General features: G+C 31.7%; 2 protein-coding genes across 3 annotated transcripts in view; one reads left to right on the top strand and one right to left on the bottom strand.

The window, feature by feature from the left end:
* LOC119832853 (zinc finger protein 329-like) overlaps positions 1-5,355 on the bottom strand; it is a 6,893-nt gene extending 1,538 nt beyond the window's left edge. The window contains exons 1-9 of the mRNA XM_038356646.1: positions 5,108-5,355; positions 4,724-4,917; positions 4,577-4,638; positions 3,970-4,156; positions 3,434-3,705; positions 2,577-3,175; positions 2,016-2,129; positions 1,320-1,468; positions 347-441 (exon numbers count right to left, since the gene is read on the bottom strand). Coding sequence (XP_038212574.1) covers positions 347-441; positions 1,320-1,468; positions 2,016-2,129; positions 2,577-3,175; positions 3,434-3,705; positions 3,970-4,156; positions 4,577-4,638; positions 4,724-4,917; positions 5,108-5,215 — 1,780 coding nt within the window. The 5' untranslated portion in view covers positions 5,216-5,355. The remainder of the gene's footprint in view (positions 1-346; positions 442-1,319; positions 1,469-2,015; positions 2,130-2,576; positions 3,176-3,433; positions 3,706-3,969; positions 4,157-4,576; positions 4,639-4,723; positions 4,918-5,107) is intronic.
* Positions 5,356-5,853: 498 nt separating this feature from the next.
* LOC119832991 (protein FAM177A1-like) lies at positions 5,854-7,497 on the top strand. Of its 2 annotated transcripts, none has more exons than XM_038356845.1 (2): positions 5,854-6,075; positions 7,175-7,497. In XM_038356845.1, the coding sequence occupies exons 1-2, from the start codon at positions 5,956-5,958 to the stop codon at positions 7,451-7,453; spliced, it is 399 nt and encodes a 132-aa protein (XP_038212773.1). In that variant the 5' UTR covers positions 5,854-5,955; the 3' UTR covers positions 7,454-7,497. The 2 variants fall into 2 exon arrangements, with proteins under 2 accessions (XP_038212773.1, XP_038212771.1); XM_038356843.1 differs by having other exon boundaries at positions 5,861-6,111.
* The last annotated feature ends 11,649 nt before the right edge of the window (positions 7,498-19,146 follow it).

The raw sequence follows: 19,146 nt of genomic DNA, 5'->3' as shown, positions 1-19,146 counted from the left end.
TTCCGGCGGCTGATGACAATGTCCTATGCGTTCTGGTTGGAAGGTAAGTTGGCAGATGGCAATGAGTTACTTCTATTCTATTTATAGAGGTATATTTATACTGGTACAAATATTATGATCATATTTCAGCATATATGGCAACAGCATACAATCAACTTTAATTGTGTAGTATTGTGTGTTGCAAGTAAATCAATAATGTAAAACGAAAGCCTAGATAACAAAATATAATTTACAATTCTGAATTTCTTAAATCTTTTTACTTACACTATGTAGGCAATTATTAGTTTTCTTTTAATTAACCCAATAAATGTATTTAACATTTTTGTAGATATAACATAAACCAAACCTGTATGAATTTTCATATGTTTATTAAGGGAGGCGTGTCTTGCAAAATCTTTGCTACAGTATTTACATTTAAAGGGCCTCTCTCCTGTGTGTGTTCTGTAACAATTATACAAAGCAGATTATAAATTCAGCTACAAAGTTGTTCATTTTTATATTTACACATTGTGCGCCTGCGGCTTCGCCCGCGCAGTTAAAGGTAATAATAATAGACGCAATCAAGGTACATCATTTTTTGATGAAAATCAATTAATAGTTGGGTCGTTATGAAATTCAATACAAGTTGGAGCCCGCGTGGCACATACGACAATATAAAAATTGCATATCTACTAATACAGACTATTATTTATCTATCTATATATCGCTATCGGCACACAGTCATCGGTCAGTCTGTCAGATCAGTCGTTGTAGATATCACCGGTTGGATGACTATTTATTTTACTTTACTTTTTACAACATTACACACTAAATATATGCCAAAGAAAATTCCAAACGGTGCTGGTGAAACTCACTCAAATAGTTATTGATATGTGTTAAAACACATGTCTCCGCTTTTCTCCCACTATCTAACTCAACGCATTATTGGGTATAACACACACACGTATAGATCGCTAGCTAGCCATTGATCATCACTAACACTGCTCTAACATACGAACCTTTTTTCATAGGAGTTTATCAATCTATTTTATTTGAAGGGGTAACAAACAACCGTTTATCCTCAAACATACGTTTTATATTAGTTAGATTTCCGGGTCAGCAAATAATAAAATTTCTACACATAATACATATAAAGTTGTATTTGTTTGATTATCGCGTTAGCCTCATGAACTACTGGACAGATTCCAAAACTTTATTACATATATATTCTTTCAATATTGGGTATGTACATGATCCCTGATTGCTATAGTCCATAATGTATGCACCACGGGGAAAGCCATAACAGACAGCTCATAAATTAAACAGATAAAACCAAATACCTCATATGTACAGTAAGATCCCCCTTCCTATAGAAGCCGGCGCCGCACTCGGCACACTTGCAGAGGTAATTACCGCTGTGTCGCCGCATGTGCAGCACATAATTGGATTTCGTTGAGCAGGACGCCCCGCACACTGGACAAATAAATTTCTGAAAACGTTTATCACTGTATTTATGGACTGTTTTATATCTTATAGATTTGTTCAGCTTAGTTTGTGCATTAGTTACATTCATATAATTAATGTATATTGTATATTACTATATAAAAAAAATTATAATATACTAGCTTGCCATCTGCGGCTTCGCCCGCCTCCGTATTGTTCTTACCTTTAAAACATTCAGAATGCGCCAAAACCATGATTATAAAAATCGGACCAGCCATTCTCGAGTTTTAGCGAGACCAACGAACAGCATTTGATTTTTATAGACAAGAACAAGAAAGATACAGAATATAAGTCAAAGTGTTCAATATGTGAACACACCTAAAATAATCCGGGACATTATTCAAGATGAGTTCTATTAGCATATTTGTCAATAAATATTATAGTTAATATGAAAATATCCTTGAAATTGATAAATAGACTATCAGTGATAGTACCAGAAGATACTAAAAATACATAATATGTAATTGTGTAAGTATATTCCTTTTAAAAACTGGATATGGCCTAAATATATAAATTTCTGATAATAAACTTGCCTTTTCAACAGGTTTCTTGATTACAACTCCGCTATGCGTTGATCGATGCATTCTAAGCCTTCCTTCTGTGCTAAATGTTAAAGAACATATATTGCACCGATACAATTCCGGATTCTGCAAAATACAAGTCATTTATTATTTAACAATTACTAAATCTTCTTACTACCAATATATATAGATTATATTGGTTTGAATGTTTGAACATCATTATCATCATTCCATATATTATGTTCATGCTGCAGGTACATGGTTCAGGCCATAATCTTCCATCATAGCCTTTTTCCGTAGTCAATTAGCCAATCTTCCATACATACTAGCCAAGTTTGGCAGATGTCATGTGTTATCAAACTTCTGATTTATAGACATGCTGGTTTCCTTATGATGTTTTCCTTCACTGTTTCAAGCAGTATTGATGTGGATAACAGAAAAAATCTATTTACTGTCTACATGCTCGCCTGGTCCCCAACAATTTACTTTTTGTGACATAAATTTAGTATTCTGTTTATTTCCTTTTAGAATTAAAAAGATGTGAATTATATTCATATAAAACTCTTGACTCACCATATGCAATGCAATATGTTTAACAAAGAACTCTTTCTTTGAAGAAAATGTTTTTCCACAATAATCACAGATCATGACTTCCTTCCTTGACTGGGAGTTTATTAGGACTTTTAACTTATGCATCCGACTCATATGTAACTGAAGACCCCTAACGTTTTTCAACTTTAAGTCACACATTTTACAATACTTTTCATCTATAGAACACTTATTTTCTACAGGCGATAAAGGTTTCTTAAAAATTTCTCTTGATTCTTCTACATTTTTTTCTACATCATTTGAAATTATTGTTTGGTTTATATTGTCATTATGATTTTCTTTTAATTCCTGATCTGAATTAACACATTCTACATTATTTTCTTGTATCAAATTAATATGTTCACTATTATCTTCCGAAGTTTCTTGATTGGTTTTTTCAATGCCTTGATTAGAATCATTTGTGATATCTTTATATGTTATAAATTCGTCCAAAACATTAATTGTGCCTTTGACTTCTTCAAACTTCTCTATATTATGACCAGATTTGTGAACATCTTCTAGCTTTTCACCAAAGAGTATATTGTTTATAGTTGGTGTTGATGGTGTCCATGCATTTGGTATCACTAAAACATAAAGAAAATTAAGTATTATAATTTTACTAAAAATACAAAACTTCTAATATTTATAGACAAAAAATTGTTTTTTTAACTGCTTTTGATTCAGGTGTTGGTTAAAACGTTGCATTATTACTTATTACCACATACAGAGGACAAGTAAAACAATTTATCTCACAACATGGTATGTATAGTATTGCCATACTATATATACCATAGAGTTAAGTACTATTACTTCACCTTATTATAAATCTACTTACTACTTACTTGGAGGAGTAGCCAATATAGCATCTAACGAAAAATTGTCAGTCCCATCATTCTTTAAAGCATTTTCCAAATTTTTGTCAATAACACATCTGTTTATTTTGCAATCTACAAATTTTATTTTGTCATTTTCAAACTCTAATTCGGTTTTTTCTATACATATGGTGTCAGGTGAAGTTGATTTGGTATAAATTTGTTCATTATCTTCAATATTTATTTGGGAAGTGTAGCAATGATCATTCATAATTGATCGAGGCGTAGAAAATGGACTGAAGCTGTAAATAATAATAATTGCATGTAGTTTATATATATTTAAAATATAAAGTCATTCACTAACTCATCACAACAACTCCAAAACTGCTTAACATATAAAGGTAAATTTTGGTAGGTAGTAAGTTAAGTCATTAGATATATGCTGAGAATATTTTACAATTAGGGGTGCTTTAGGGTTCTGAAAAAGCCTGTATGAAATTCCTTTACTTGTACCATTAAAAAGTACCAATGTGGGCTTTACACTGTATTAATATTTATATTCTCACCTAAAATCCAACCTAAATTCAGTATCAACTGAAACATCATCCTGCAGCCAGTGTGAATCCAGTGAATTATCAGATATATCAGCTTCTTCCTGTATAACCTCGCTAATGATTCGAGCCTCATTATCTGGTATCTCGTCACCCTGCAGGATATCCTTCATGAAATTGCGGATACTTGTTGATGTTGATACTGAAATAGATATATTTTAATATATTTTTTATGCAATATTTTGCATTACTGCCTATAGAAATCTGGGTCATCTAGTCTAGTCTAGTCCGGTCTGGTCATTCTTTTGAACCTTTTTTTTCTGTGGCAGGCAATATATAAAAGAAAATTTCTGTAAGAACTGTCATAACTGTAGATGTCATAGTAATGAGACATTAGAACTCTTTTTGTTGGCTATGTTCAAAATTTAGCAAAGGCACATCTTCATTGTACCATATGTATGATCTAATCACATTTTTTTCTCATTTTTATTTATTTCTCTTAAAAGTGTGATAAAAGAATAAAATGAGTCGAATTTGGAATTCATATCAAAAAGACAAGCATTTTTTCTTTCAAGACCCTATAGAATGAAAAGTTGTCAATTATGATTGACTAAATAATTACCATTGTCATCATCTTTGTTTTTATTAAAGTTTTGTGTTTCATACTGATCATTTATTGGATACCTGAAAACAATGTAAATTCATGATTAGTTAAAGGAATTCCTTCAAGTTAATGAAACAAGATTACATATATTATGGGCATATTTACCCTATTTTAGAAGAATCATCATTCACTTTAAGGAATGTACTAAAATCCACACTGTCGTTAGTTTCTTTCAGATACAAGAAGTTTTTCAATTTTTTGTCAGAAGTTCTACATGATTTCTTAAAATTACATGATATCTTCATACTCGAAAAACAATTTTTACAAAGTTGGAATGTAAAAGCATCATTGCGCTTCACCTGGAAATATTAATAAATAAAAATTAGTAGTTCTCTTTGATAAATTATATCTAATCAAATACAAAGGTGAGCATCAAATATAATTAGAAACATTATTTTTCATGAATTTTTTAAGAACAAAATAAAATCAGTAAATAGTATCACTTATTCCTTAGGTACCTAAATAATAATAAAATAAAACAGTAGGAACCTGGATGCCGGTTGAATAAACAAACAGTCGCCTGTTCCTTTCAGAGTATGTGTTTAACTCTGATATATCACTGTATTTAACTAAACAACCCCTACAAATGCCTTCCATTTTTTATAATTTGATTTTTATTTATGTGTTATCTCGAATTCAACAACATAAACGCAAGTTCAATAGGTAAGTATATCATTCTATTATGAGTTATGTACTTGATGCCCGATGTGGCTGGTACTTGTTTACCGTATTTACTACTTTTATTAGTTGTTACTTGTCTGCATAATATGTCTAATGTCAAAATCAAATGACAAATACGAAATGACTGCCAAAGAGAATAAGCCTGGCAGATTCATTTCTATTGAGATCGGGTAGGCCACAGACAAGAAGAAAAATAAGAATTTATTTAAAATATTCCCGGAAAAAAGATACTATAGAAAGTAGATTAAAATGTGATTTTCTGTAAAAGTAATTCTTTTACATTACTTTAATGACCGATAGATTAGTTGTTACACAAAAAATATCTAACGTGTTTATTATCCTTTACTCTGTTTTGTAATAATTCCTTATTCATATTTCTGTCAATTTAAATTAATGAAAATAAAAGTAATCGAGCTTCACAGTTAAAAGTACTAGTGCATATCTAATATTAGGTACCCATCCAAAGAGTAGTATAATAATACGGGTACCTACCTATTAATTTGTGTTTTAGACTTATATGTAGTACCTATTTTACTTACTCTGTGGACTGTGACATAGATTCTGTTATCTGTTTGTGAGTCATGTCATGAAATGGAAATCATAATAAACAATGACAAAGTTTCTAAAATTATAACATCCTAAATTTTCAATAAAATATGACTTCAATGGGTGATGTCGAAAATAGTCAAGTCGAAGTAACTTTAAACAGACCAATTCGAATTATACATTTTAGCGATGGTGTAGAAGAAGAAATTGAAGAAGACACCGTAGACGAAGTAAGCAGTCCTAAACCTGAAGATAATGTTGATCCAGTGAGTAAAGGCCAGCTTTTGAAGAATTTGTTTGTTGTGACTAACTCGTAAGCCCTATATGTTCTTCATGTATCAGATTTAAAAGTTGTGTTTATAGATATTCCATTCTTAGCTTGAAAGTTTTGTAATGCATGTATTTGTGATACCAGTTAAATTCTATTTTATTTACATACTAAATCCTCTTGTTGTTTTTTGCTCCAGAAGTATCCTAGAATGCGTAATTGGGATTGTTTAATCCGGAATACAGAGACAGATCAATCGATATAGAGTAATGAAAAATCCAAATGCAATAATATGTTCATTATATATAGAATCATCATTATGGTGTAGTAGTAATTAAGGTTTATATTTTGTTTTCCTGTAACATTGTATTGAATGTCATTGTACTGTGATGTATTGTCATCGGCTTTGTCATGCCAATGACAAATAGTCAAACTTGGATAGTGAAATAAGGATGATAAAATAAAACATCTGTATATCAATAAAGCTAAAGCAATGTTGTGCATCATCATTTAAACAAACAATTTATTTAAATTCAGCTTGGGTGTGTTGTTATACTTGGAACTCCCCTGATAAGTTTTAAAAAAAAACCTGTAGTAGGAGAGTTCCCTCTTCCTCAATTGAAAATTACATGTGCTGTTTTTTGTAATTGTATTTATTACACATAAGCTTTGGTGTATGACATACAAAAATGTTATAATTATACTATACTGTTTGCAGTATACACAAATTAATTCTAACCTTATTACTATATTCCTAACTCTAGATATATCCTTTGTCCAATATTCCCACATTTAACATCTAAATAATAGCCATAGCCCTCTCTTAGGCCCCTGACCATTATCTGTACTGTCTTAGTGGTAGTTCAAATTCAAATGAGCATGAGGTGCAGGTTCCCCAACCTATGGCTTTTTAAAAATTAACAATTAGTCACACTGCAATTTTTACCAGTTTTTAATAATGAAACATTTGATATGTGTTTTCCAATGTGCATCAAATGTAATGATAACATTATTTCCAATGGAAAAATGTACAACCTACAATTCATATTAATTTATTTCAGTCATTATTATCATGGGCTCCATGGTTCTCATACTACGCATGGAAATCAGGCTCAAAAGTGTTAAACGCAGTGGACTATGCAGGGGAAAGCTTAGCAAATTTTTTCGGCATCACAACACCAAAATACCAAATAGAGATAAATGAATATGAAAGAATGGAGGAAGAAAAGAAGAGACTAGAAGAGGAATCTATTGGCTGGGTTCCGAAGAATGCTGGGGGTGATATTCCATTAGTTTTAAATGAGCCTGGCAAAGGAAATAATCAACCACAGAGTTTGTAATTTGCACACTTATAAGTTTTTCAATATATAAATGAGAGACTGTATTTTGGGCTTTGCCTTAATATTAAACATTTTCAGTGTTACTTGCTTTTAAATACTTATGTTGGGCTTCAATACATAGTATAAAACAAAGTCGCTTTCTCTGTCCCTATGTATGCTTAAATCTTTAAATCTCAAGGATAAGCATTAAAAAGTATCAAATGAACAATTATAATCTTATAATCTTGCATTTATATTGATAGGAGTATTCATTATTTGCATACCATGAAATGTATTTCTTTGTGTCTTAGATATAGAGTTCTATTTGGGCAGAGATATTCAAAAGTTAACCTTTCCAGCCCTTTAAATCATACATGTGTGCAATTCTTAATATTAATGTTTGGAGTGAATTCACAAGATGTGCACTCTTTAAAAATGTATCCATGCAAAGTAAACATATAATCAATTGAAAAACATTAATAAAAATGATAACATTGTATAACATATTTCATGCTATAGCATTAAAAAAAGTCACTTAGCGTTGTATCTACCATAGTTGTATTATTATTGATAAAAGATGGAAGTTTTAACTAATACTTAAGGAAGGAAAACAATGAAACATAATTTATCATATGGAGTATTTATTAAAAAGATATATTAGATACAAATATTTTATGTAAATTATTTATAAGAACATTACTTAATTATTGTTTGTATTTTGTTAAAACTCAGTATTTAACGTAAATAAAATTGTGAAAACTATTGAAAAATGTATATTTGTTTTATTGAAGTATAATCTGCTACTATGCTACAGAAACTACTAAGAAACAAATTGTCATTTGTCTGCAGAACATAAATTTTAATATATTTTTGGTGTTAGTAAGCAAATTATAAGCAATATGTTTGAAGTCCCGTGCTCTATTGTGCATTATGCCAATGCATAATGTAACAATTTACACTGATCGATTTTTTATGGACTTGCAGATGGTCAGTGTGCTGTGTTCTGCATCTGTAGATCAAGTCGCCTTTTTTCTTCGACCTCATCGCGAATTGAACCCCGAACTCCTTGGCTTTACACACACGCGTACCAAGGTGGCTGTCAATTAGCAACATAATTAACATTTTAATCGATTGAAAATTTTCCGTGCCATTTATTTATTATTTAAGTTTACAAACTATAATTTACTGCTAGTTAGCCCGTCCATCTTCGTTTTCTCCTAATGTTTTTTCTCGCTTTTGTAATATTTCTCATTTGTACAGCCTTTTTAGCCAATTTTTCAACACACAGTTGTTCTTGAGATATGGTGATTGACGAATCGCTTTCAACCAACCAAACAAACTCCAACTGAAATAATGTACATATTTGTAATCTAAATAAAATAATATATACTTATCAGCGCCATCTAGTGTTTGGTAGCAAAACTATTTGTAATGATGTTTTTGTAGTACAATTAATATCCGGTAGATGGATATACAACTCTAATAAGAACTACAACACGTTAAAAATTGTTTCATAATTAAATATTTTTAAGGCTACTAAAATAATTTCCTTTAATTTGAATAAACAAATACTAACATATTTCAAAATACACAGAAATGTATTCCCAACCAGAATAGATAAATTTTAAGAGTAGATACTTTTTTTTAGTGATCCTGATTCAAAATTTTTCTTATTTTGTAATTAATTTTTTATAAAATAAAAAACCATTTCCTAGTTTTAGTTTCTCTTTCATACTTTATGAAAGTATTGTAACATAGTTCTTATTCTGTAAAATATAAGATGAAATTTCGTTAACGTGGCAGGGAGTAATAAATTATAAATTTTCTCAAAACGAAAAGGTCTTACAAGTTAAAGTTTGTAACAAATGATTTTGAGCTTTACGCTTAGATGTTAAAGCTTAAAATAGCGTATCAAAGATTCACATATTATTGTTTGTCGGTGTTTAGCATGTGATATGTCGAAATGTAAACGGTTCGAGCTGTGTCCGCAGATCAATATGCGTGTTGCGCGAGGGTGTTTAGAGTCGTGCGATTGGCCGCCGTATGTGGGGCGGGGCTCGTGTGTGAGGCGCGGTCTATATGTGATGCCGAATTTTGGCGCCAAATCGCGCGTTCCAATTTCAAATATCGAAGCTTAGGTTAATCATAGTGTTATTGATTGATGAAAATTCGCTTTGTTTTTAGAACAAAAGCGGGATTCTGACGGCTGACATTGTTAATATGATTATCTAATGTCGCTATCGTCTTACATTATTATATTATTTATATTGCCTTAAAAGAGGATTTAATAATTTTCTTTACCTTTAATTAGATACTATAGTTAAAAACGTCTATAATTCGTATGAGTACCTACCTACTTTTATCTATTATATGTTAGGTGAATATTATATTACCGAATTATTTATTGTCAGGTTATAAAATATTAATTAATATAAAGAGCCGTTTAACAAAACATAAAAAAAAACGAAACCTTATTCTTCATTACCATTTAATTATTGAATACTAACTGCGCCCCGCAGTTTCACAGGCGTGAGTCCGTATCCCGTAGGAATATCGGGAAATAATTTTTATATTTGATTCGATTTTGTTTATCTACTATTTTTTTGAGCACTTGGAAATTTATTTTTGGCGTGATGTATTTGTTACATAAGTAACTAATTTATAAGAAGACTGTCGAATCGCAAAGCTGTTCTGCCTTACTCTTATCATTTAGGGATACAAAAATATAGATGTTGGCTGATTCTCAGACCTACCCAATGCACACGAAATTTCATGAGAATTCGTCCAGCTGTTTTGGAGGAGTAGTATGGTAACTAACATTGACACACGAGAATTTTGTATACATAGAGATATGAATTCAAATTTTAAAAATTAGTGGTAGATATTAACCTAACAAAATAATTTATTTATTGATTCTTTATAGTACATACCACAGAAAAGTAAAAGAAAAACAATAAATTGTCATTATAAAAAAGACCATGCCGGCATATAAAAGGCGGCACATATATACTAAAAAATAATTAATAGTTTTCCGAAATCGTTCGGTACCTACCTACGTTTAAGACTGTTTATGGTATTTACTTGAAGTAGATACGCAATACGAGCAATAAATTTCTATATAAAATATACAATGAATTTCTAATATGCCGTAAGTATAAGAAAATATAAGCTGGCCGGTTTCACCTTATAAAATAAATTCATAATGGTATCTATGAGTACAAATAAATATTTAAAGAAGCAACAAACGACATACCTACTGTAAACTTATGATATCTTATGACTAGATGGATATCCCACGCAGTTTGACTACTTATAAATCGAGAAATCGATATTGTGGGAGTCGAGCACGCTTCGGCACGAATTGGGCCAGCTCGCACCGGGGAAGTACCACACCCCCACAGAAAACCGGCGTGAAATAGTGGCATGCCACTGTGTTTCGTACGGTGAGTGGGGGAGCCGGAGGCCCGTTTCCTTTTCCTCACCCGTCCTAGTCCTTTCCTTCTTTCCAGTCGTTAATCCTTTCCTTTTCCCTTACCCCATAAAAGCGGGCAGCGCATTCACAGAGGTACCTTTGCGAATGTTTATGGGCGGTGGTGATCGCTTACCATCAGGCGAACCACCAGCTCAGCTGCCCGCTATGACATAAAAAGTAAAAAATAAAAAAATAAACAATTATATACAAAAACGACAAAGATAATAAGACTATAGTACCAACCTAATCCATGAATAATTCGCACGTAGGTAGGAACCTACCCATTATATAAAAAATCACATCATTTTTACTCGATAAATCTTTATCAACAGTTGCGAATTAGGCACGCGCTTTGATTACGAATCAATAGACAAAATTGTAAACATTTATTCGCAATCGAACAATGCATTTTAAACTGGATCGAACAATATATTACGCAATTCGCCAAACCCGTAAATCTAGTTCATTTGCCTACAAACCAGTTACACCACGCGCCATTCATTCGCGATTTTTTTTTATTATTTTATTTTTAAATTGCGAACTGGCAACACTGGTTTTGTAAAGGCACCGCGACACGATGTTTTGTAAATACATTGTCTGGAATGACCTGCAATGTTAACGAATTATTGAATTAGTTAATAATTATGGTATCCGTTGTAAATCATAACTGGAATATGGAATTTGATTTATGAACATTTTGCGGTGTATAAGTATTTATTATACGTAGGTAGGTACTTTTTTATCAAAAAATTCTTCTAGGTTCTCAAAACTCAACTCAAAACTAGCATAAGTACCTTTCAGGGACTCAAACTAAAGATAGTTTGTAGTATCAAATTTCATCAAACGTGGTTTAGTTGTAAAAGAGAGACAGACAGACTAGCTTTTGCTCGTGGCTCGAAAATTATTTGCCACATCAAAATCAAAACGACAGCTCATTTCAAATTTAAATAGAATCATTCGAGTTAGGACGATTTAAATCTAGCTACGGTTCATTTTCTATTTAATTTTTGTACAAAATTTTAATTTTAATAACTATAATTGATTTATCCCTCCAATTTCATTAATTAATTTTATTAGAAGAAAAAAATGTTACCAAACAAATTCATTTAATGATTTAAAATATCTATTATCTATGGGCGAGTGCAATATTCAAATTTCGAATTCGCGTTCGATAACGTTCCTGCGGCAGATGTTCTATTTTCAGCTTTGCAATGTTGTTTATTAAAAAAATCTTTTGTGGCCATTTTAAAAGTAAAACCTATACAATGCGCCATGCAAATTAGATAGAATTCGAAATAGAAATGGTCTAAGCACAAACGGTATACGCTAATCTAATCGCTGTAATAAAGCTATAGTTGTTAAATTCGCTTGGTGAAATTTCTAATGCAAATATTTTTATTATATGTGTTGATACTGTAGTTTAAACTCTATCACAGTGCAGTAGCGTATGAAATTCAAATGTGATGAAAAAAATTTGCATAAGCGCACACCTTTCGTTGATCCGATGGTTTGAGTGACAGGGTTTAGCTTGAATGAAATTTAAATCTTGGTGTAGGTACTTCCGTTATGTACCAACAGCTTTTGTTATACTATCCCGTTAGAAACATAATATTGGTTTAATATTTAGATACTTAAATAGATACATTTCAATCTAAAAATAGTAGAAAATAAAAATTGGTTGCCTTTGAATAGAACAATTGTGTAATTGGTATCTATTTCAAATATAATTAATTACATTTTTAGTGTTAAAAATTACCTCAGTGTATTTAACAGTATAATAATCTGATTTCTTTCTTTATTACGTAGGGTCTAATAAATACATACCTATATGTATCTGTATTTTACGAAATAAAAACAAATACTTGTAGAATAGAGGAAGACTTGATTGTTTGCTTGTTAACTAAAAAAACTACTAAATTAATAAAACTAATATTTAAAATGAATGCACTAGAACACTTTTAAACCGATAAGGTATGATAGGATTGTAACTGGTAATAAGTCACAACTTACTAACTAGAAATAATTTTATCTATCTGTAATTTTATTCGCATAAATTGAACGCATCCAAACCTATAATCCTGTGCTAAGTTCTATACAAGTTTATGCTAATTTCGATGATTTATATTCGGCAACAGATGAATGGGGAACGCTTCCGGTGCAATAGATTTCCTATTATTAATAACTGTTGTTATTTAAAAGGGTACGTCGTATGCAAAACAGCTATGCTGTACTTGCATGCTAAAATTTCTTTTGTATGCAATTTCGAATAGGTAATAGTTAAATCAATAAGTATTGATCAAAGGATTTTGAAACATCTGTCGTTTTCATTATTGATATGTTTTTTGTTAAGGTTTATTTTATAGAAGAGAACGATATAAACTGTAACATTTAATAAATCTCCGTTTTATTACCGCAAGGAATGCATTGTAGATAATCAATCCTATATTTTCATTTAAATATAGTATGTATTAAGGAAAGCCATGTTGCATTTTAAAAATAGAATTAACACAAACAAATTTAAAAATGGAACGGAAATAATAATAAATCACTCGCGTTATGCATATGGTGCATCGTAATATCAGACGCGTTACCGTTGCGAAAAATTCGCGAACCGGTTTCAGCCCCAAAATGCATCCATACACTTAAGGTCTAATACGAACACAATGGGCGATGGGCAGTGGCCAGCACAATGGTGTACGAACCGATTAATTCGCTACACAATGACCAGGGGCTTGGGGTCCAAGAGGTCATATTTAGGTAGATGGGTCAAGGGTCAGTGAGTTGGTAAATAGCAGCAATTCCGGGGGAGTGACGGCGGCGGTGAAGTTTAGAAACATTTCACCATTGACGGGCTTTGGAAAATTTATGTTCTATTTACGAATTGTGTTCGGTTTTTGAATATGAATTTAATTTTTTTTTTGTTTATTGCATTTTATGTTATTTTCGATGTAGATCAGGTACACAAAAATATGTCTACGTTTAAGATATTCGTAAGTATATAACTTATGATTAAATTATTAATTTGCATAATTTTTTGAAGGAACCCTGCATTGAAGTGACTAATTTTCTAATTGAGCTTACAATAACTTGGATATACTACATACAATTTTTAGTATTTATCTCAATTAAACCCATTCGATCCCTTCCCACATTATAACAATGTCAAGATCTGCGATTGAAAGCAAGATATCAAATAATACAAGTCAACGAGACCAAATAGAAGCAAGGACCATAATGTCATCGGATAGCATCTCTCAAAAGCATAGAGAACGTAGAGCACTCGAATACAATCGACGTGTGAAGTGTGAAATTGTTGATATTATCTTTTGTCTATCTGATCTATTTTTGTCTATGACAATGCTAGTGAATGGAATATCATGGATCGTTCTGTTTAGTTAATACTCGTTGCAACGGTGCGGCTTCGTGTGCACATTTAAATTTATTAATATAAAAAATATTATTTTATCTGTTTTACATAATGTTTATCAATAATGTTTTGATAAGTGTATAAATGTAATACAAACAGTTTTCAAATATTCATATTATTCCTAATAATAAAAATGTTTCTAAATGTCCGTAACGAGAAGAAATATATAAAATTTCTTCAATAACAGTTAACATTGAATTACGATATTTGTTTATTTTTAAATTCTTTTTTTAGAATATACATTTTACTTTACTTAACATTTAGTAGCAGGATATTTTAACAAGCTATGATCGTTAATTTACGAGATACAAAAACCACAACCCAATAAACGCACGGTAGTGCATACGCATGTGCATCATAGAGAAAAAAATAACGTCAAAGCGTCAACCCTTACATTTCATATGCACCGGTGTCTCATTTCAATATCGTAATATAAAAAGATAAAATTTTACCCACGAATGTTTGGGGTCACGTTTTTTTTAGGGTTGAATTCTTAATTTGCAACAAGGTGCATCAGGGCAGTGATCTAAATGAGTATAGTGAAAAAAGTCAGGGGTTAGAGGTCTATTGATTATGGGGATTCTTTCCCATAGATCCCACAAAGGATGTTTGACACTGACGTGTTGGGAATAACGAATTGATTCCGATGGTATCGGCACTTTTGCACTGGACTCTGTGTCATCTCGATTCTGTGCGGATGTCTTTATTTGATGTGAGATTTTTGGACGTCAAATAAAGGTGGTTATCAATTCATCAGAATTCGTTTAGTATTATAACTTTAAAACTTTCAACTGAAAGAATCGATTATAATGATTATTTATTTATTTGAAAGCTGGTCATCCCGTTTCCATCTAAATTTTGTCTAGTTCTGACAATTTGAAGGCGTTTTAGTTGTTTGTTAATAACTTTACATTGTAGTCTATTACAGTTTATTTGAACTTTATAGTAAATAAATACAAAGACGTAGACAACATAATAACATACGTTAATAGCTAAGAAACGGAAAACGCTAGCGTACACCTAATTACCATGAAGGAAAGATAAGCGTACACGATACAGGAGTGGTATTACGATCCTCTTCTAACTTCTAAGAGAAAGATAAACAAGCCAAGGCTCTGCAATCAGTAGGGGCTCGAGATAGGTATATGTGTGCGGGTTGTTGTTTACTATGGTGTACTTGGCGTAATATGCGTTTGAATTTCGAATGATGTGTTTTCTTTCTTAATTTTTAATTCGTGACCATAAAGGTTGTAATATAAAATTGTAAGAAAGTACAGCATTGCAAATAGAATTTGATTTTGGATTTGATTAAATTTTGATAGAAAGTTCATAAACATATATGTTTACTGGATAAGTATTTAAATGAAGATGCGAAAAATTCTGTTATGTCATACATTTTGCAACTTTGTATCACATCATAATTTATAATAACATTACTTCCAAAAGACAAAGCTCTATTCACTACTGCAGGTAAACCTAATCGTAGATACCATAGAAACATAAATCCATTTCAAAGTACTACTGGTAGATAGTATTTGTATAAACTTTTGCTACTAATCCTGTATATTCTTTTGGTATTTTGTTAAGATTTTTTTAACATTAATATTAGAATAAATTAGTCAATTAATAAAATCTATTTGCACAAAAATAGACAGGAAAAACATTGAAGCTCGAATAAAATGCAGGTACAATATTTTTAAACAAAGAACTCTACTATCATAGAATTTGATCTAATGCATATTCCTAATTCAAAAACATCAGCTATTGTTAGAACACCGTAATATGTGGAGTAAATAGTCTGATAGGCAGATATCGTGAACGGGCAATTTTAGCGTTCTGTCCTGTACAGGATTTCCCTTTGCAACGTGTGCCTTCAAACAGGAAAGCGTTACCCCCCCGCGCCTCCATGTTTAGTTGACGTTAGTGGTACAAGTGTGAGTGAGGCGATATATTATGTAGTATTGTATGTGATGTTGCCATTTTATGAACAATATGATTTTATTTGGATGTCTGTGTTTATGGTAGTATGGTAGTTTTGAATGGAAGTTTGAGTTGAGGTTATTAATTACAAACGATTTTGCAAGAACCAATATTATGTCCTCCCATAGATATTGCTTCCTTTATCAAAGCATAGTTACTATATCGGACCTAGATTTCTAATTTCGCTTTATTTTTGGGCATTTCTATTTACTGCGTTAGTTATTATAAATTTGACAAACAATATAAAACAATGCAACGATTGCAATTACTTATAAATTAATTATTTATTATACCAAAACAAATCGTAACAATCTATACTAATACTAATAATATATAACTGAAGAGACGTGTTGTTTGTATAAACGCGCTAATCTCAAGAACAACAATAAAAAAATAACAATAAACAATTTATTCTCTACACAGTACGGTTTAGTGGTTAAAAATACCATGAAAGTTCCCTCTTCCTCATTTGAGCAAGTGCTGACTATTATTTAGTTTAGATCTCTGATATATATTATATACATTACCCGAGGCGACTCGCTAGTAAGTATCTAATAAGTGGATCTTTAAAATTTAAATAGAAACGTACGCTACCGCCTACAATCTAAGCCAGCGTCGATATCTCTCTGCCTCCCTGCTTAGACCAAACAGGGTGATCTATGTACCGTCATGATATATAGTGCCCCTTAAACTTAAACGGATTACCTTTGATATATTACGCGAACGCAATCCAATCTTCGATACTCGATCCTTGCTTTGATTGCTTTCTGTTGCTTTAATAGTGCATGTTGGTGCGAGAGTAAATGGATATTTTGAGTTTATTTAATGATGAAGTTCGTTTTATCGTTTTTTTTTATTTTTGAGGGATCAGCGGTTGTTGTTAGTTGTGCCACGGAATAATTAAGAGAAGATAATGTGTATATCCACACAGATATATTGTAATGAAAACTGCCTGACTGAGAATGCGAATTCACATACAAGCTGATACGGCAAACTTTTTGCCAGGATATCGTCGATCGATCCGATATCACTTGTGGATATAAAAAAAACATACAAACTCACCTCTCGAAGAAGAGAAATTTGAATTAAATCTAAGACTTAGGAAAAACGCTAGGTAATTACAAATCCAAAAGGGGGTATATACCCCTTTTTTTATTTGTAATTATAGAAGAAATATACATACCTACCTACCTTCCTACCTTCGCAGCTTTCCTCTGCTTTGCGGTTGTCTAGATCGCTTGCAAGCGATAAGACCGCCTTCTGTACTTATTTTTTTCATATTATGTCCATTGTATTGTTCTTTCTGTGTGTACAATAAATAATTATTTATTATTTATTATATTTCTTTTACGCTTTTGAGAACCCATACAGCCATACAATTACTGAACTTAAGGCTAAGTAAAAATCCAACACCCATTTAGTTCCACACTGATTACTATTACCACATGTCATATAGCCACGCACGCACCGCGTAAGAATTTAAAAGATTGCCATATCACAAAGCGAGCGCGATAGGAGCGTGTACAATGATCAGAAAGGTACATTTCACCGTTAACAAGGGGGTGGAAACCACAATAGGGGTACATCACACGTCCTTTCATCATGAGGTAAGAGAAGGGCATGGCGTGGAGGGACGCTTGTTGGATGTGCTGGGAAATGGTGGGAGGGAAAATTTTTGAGTTGTGTGTTACGTGTGGAGTTAGTTTAATATAATTTGGCAATTTAATACAAGTGATGAAAATATAGTAACCTCCTATAAGAAGATTGTTTATACATCACATAAAACTTTGGATGAAGTTTGATATAAACAAGTCAATTAACATTGTTTTAAAATGTATATAAAAAAAGGTTTATTGTGAAATCAAATTTCTAATTTCGATCAAATGAATCCTGTCAACATCGCGATAATCTTCTAAAATAATAACATATTGAAATCGATATTTATTTGTATTATATTATACTAAAATCTTATATATAAAAATCAATTGTGGTTCGTTAGTCTCGCTAAAACTCGAGAACGGCTGAACAGATTTATCTTATCTTGGTCTTCAAATATCCGTGTAGGTCTAGGGAATGTCTAAATGGTGAGAACGATGGGGGAAATATGTCAAAACAATATTCTATGGCGTTGCGAAGTTCGCCGGGACAGCTAGTATAATATAAATAAATATCAATTTCAATACCTCATCCACAATTTAGTACTCTCAGTACCTCCGGCCTCAATACAGGGTGTATACGGGAGGAGCGTGGACAGGCATTCGAAATGAAGTGCACTGTACACCGTCCTCTCGCTCTTTGTCATGGCCGGTTTATACGTGTGTATGTACTATGCGATCCAACTGAGAATAGGATCGACTTAGCGCCATATCGTGACGTCATCGCTGCTAATTCAAACCAATTAATAATCTCCGTAGTCAGAGTCAGGAAAAATAAATAAACCATTAATGATATTCGAACTGATTTACCAAGTAAATCGTATTTTTCAAATGACATTTGACACATAAATGTGATTGACGTTTCTGTTGTTTGTTGGATCGTATAGGTATTATCTCTTTTAAGAGAGATATAAGGAAGAGAAATTCCATTCCATTGACGGCTTATGTACGTGTTTATATGTGTGAAGAGATATGACGGATAATTTTTTAATGGTAAATGATTCAATGATAGTGTGGATATGTAAGGTGAAAATATTAACTATTAAAAAAAAATTATAAATTGCTTAGTCATTGCATGATATTAAAAATATGCGTGTCAGTATAAATGATTACTATGGTTCATTCCGGAGGACAATATTAAAATACTCCGACGAATGGTTCCTCAAGAATCCCTACTAAT

Source organism: Zerene cesonia, chromosome 16, assembly GCF_012273895.1.
Source record: "Zerene cesonia ecotype Mississippi chromosome 16, Zerene_cesonia_1.1, whole genome shotgun sequence".
Taxonomy (NCBI): Eukaryota; Metazoa; Arthropoda; class Insecta; order Lepidoptera; family Pieridae; genus Zerene; species Zerene cesonia.
This window is presented reverse-complemented; position numbering and strand designations above follow the sequence as displayed.

Excerpts from the sequence above, each read along its gene's own strand:
- LOC119832991 (XM_038356843.1), top strand. The coding sequence starts at position 5,956 with ATGACTTCAATGGGTGATGTCGAAAATAGTCAAGTCGAAGTAACTTTA. Across the intron at positions 6,112-7,174 it reads CTGAAGATAATGTTGATCCA|TCATTATTATCATGGGCTCC; the intron begins GTGAGTAAAGGC and ends AATTTATTTCAG.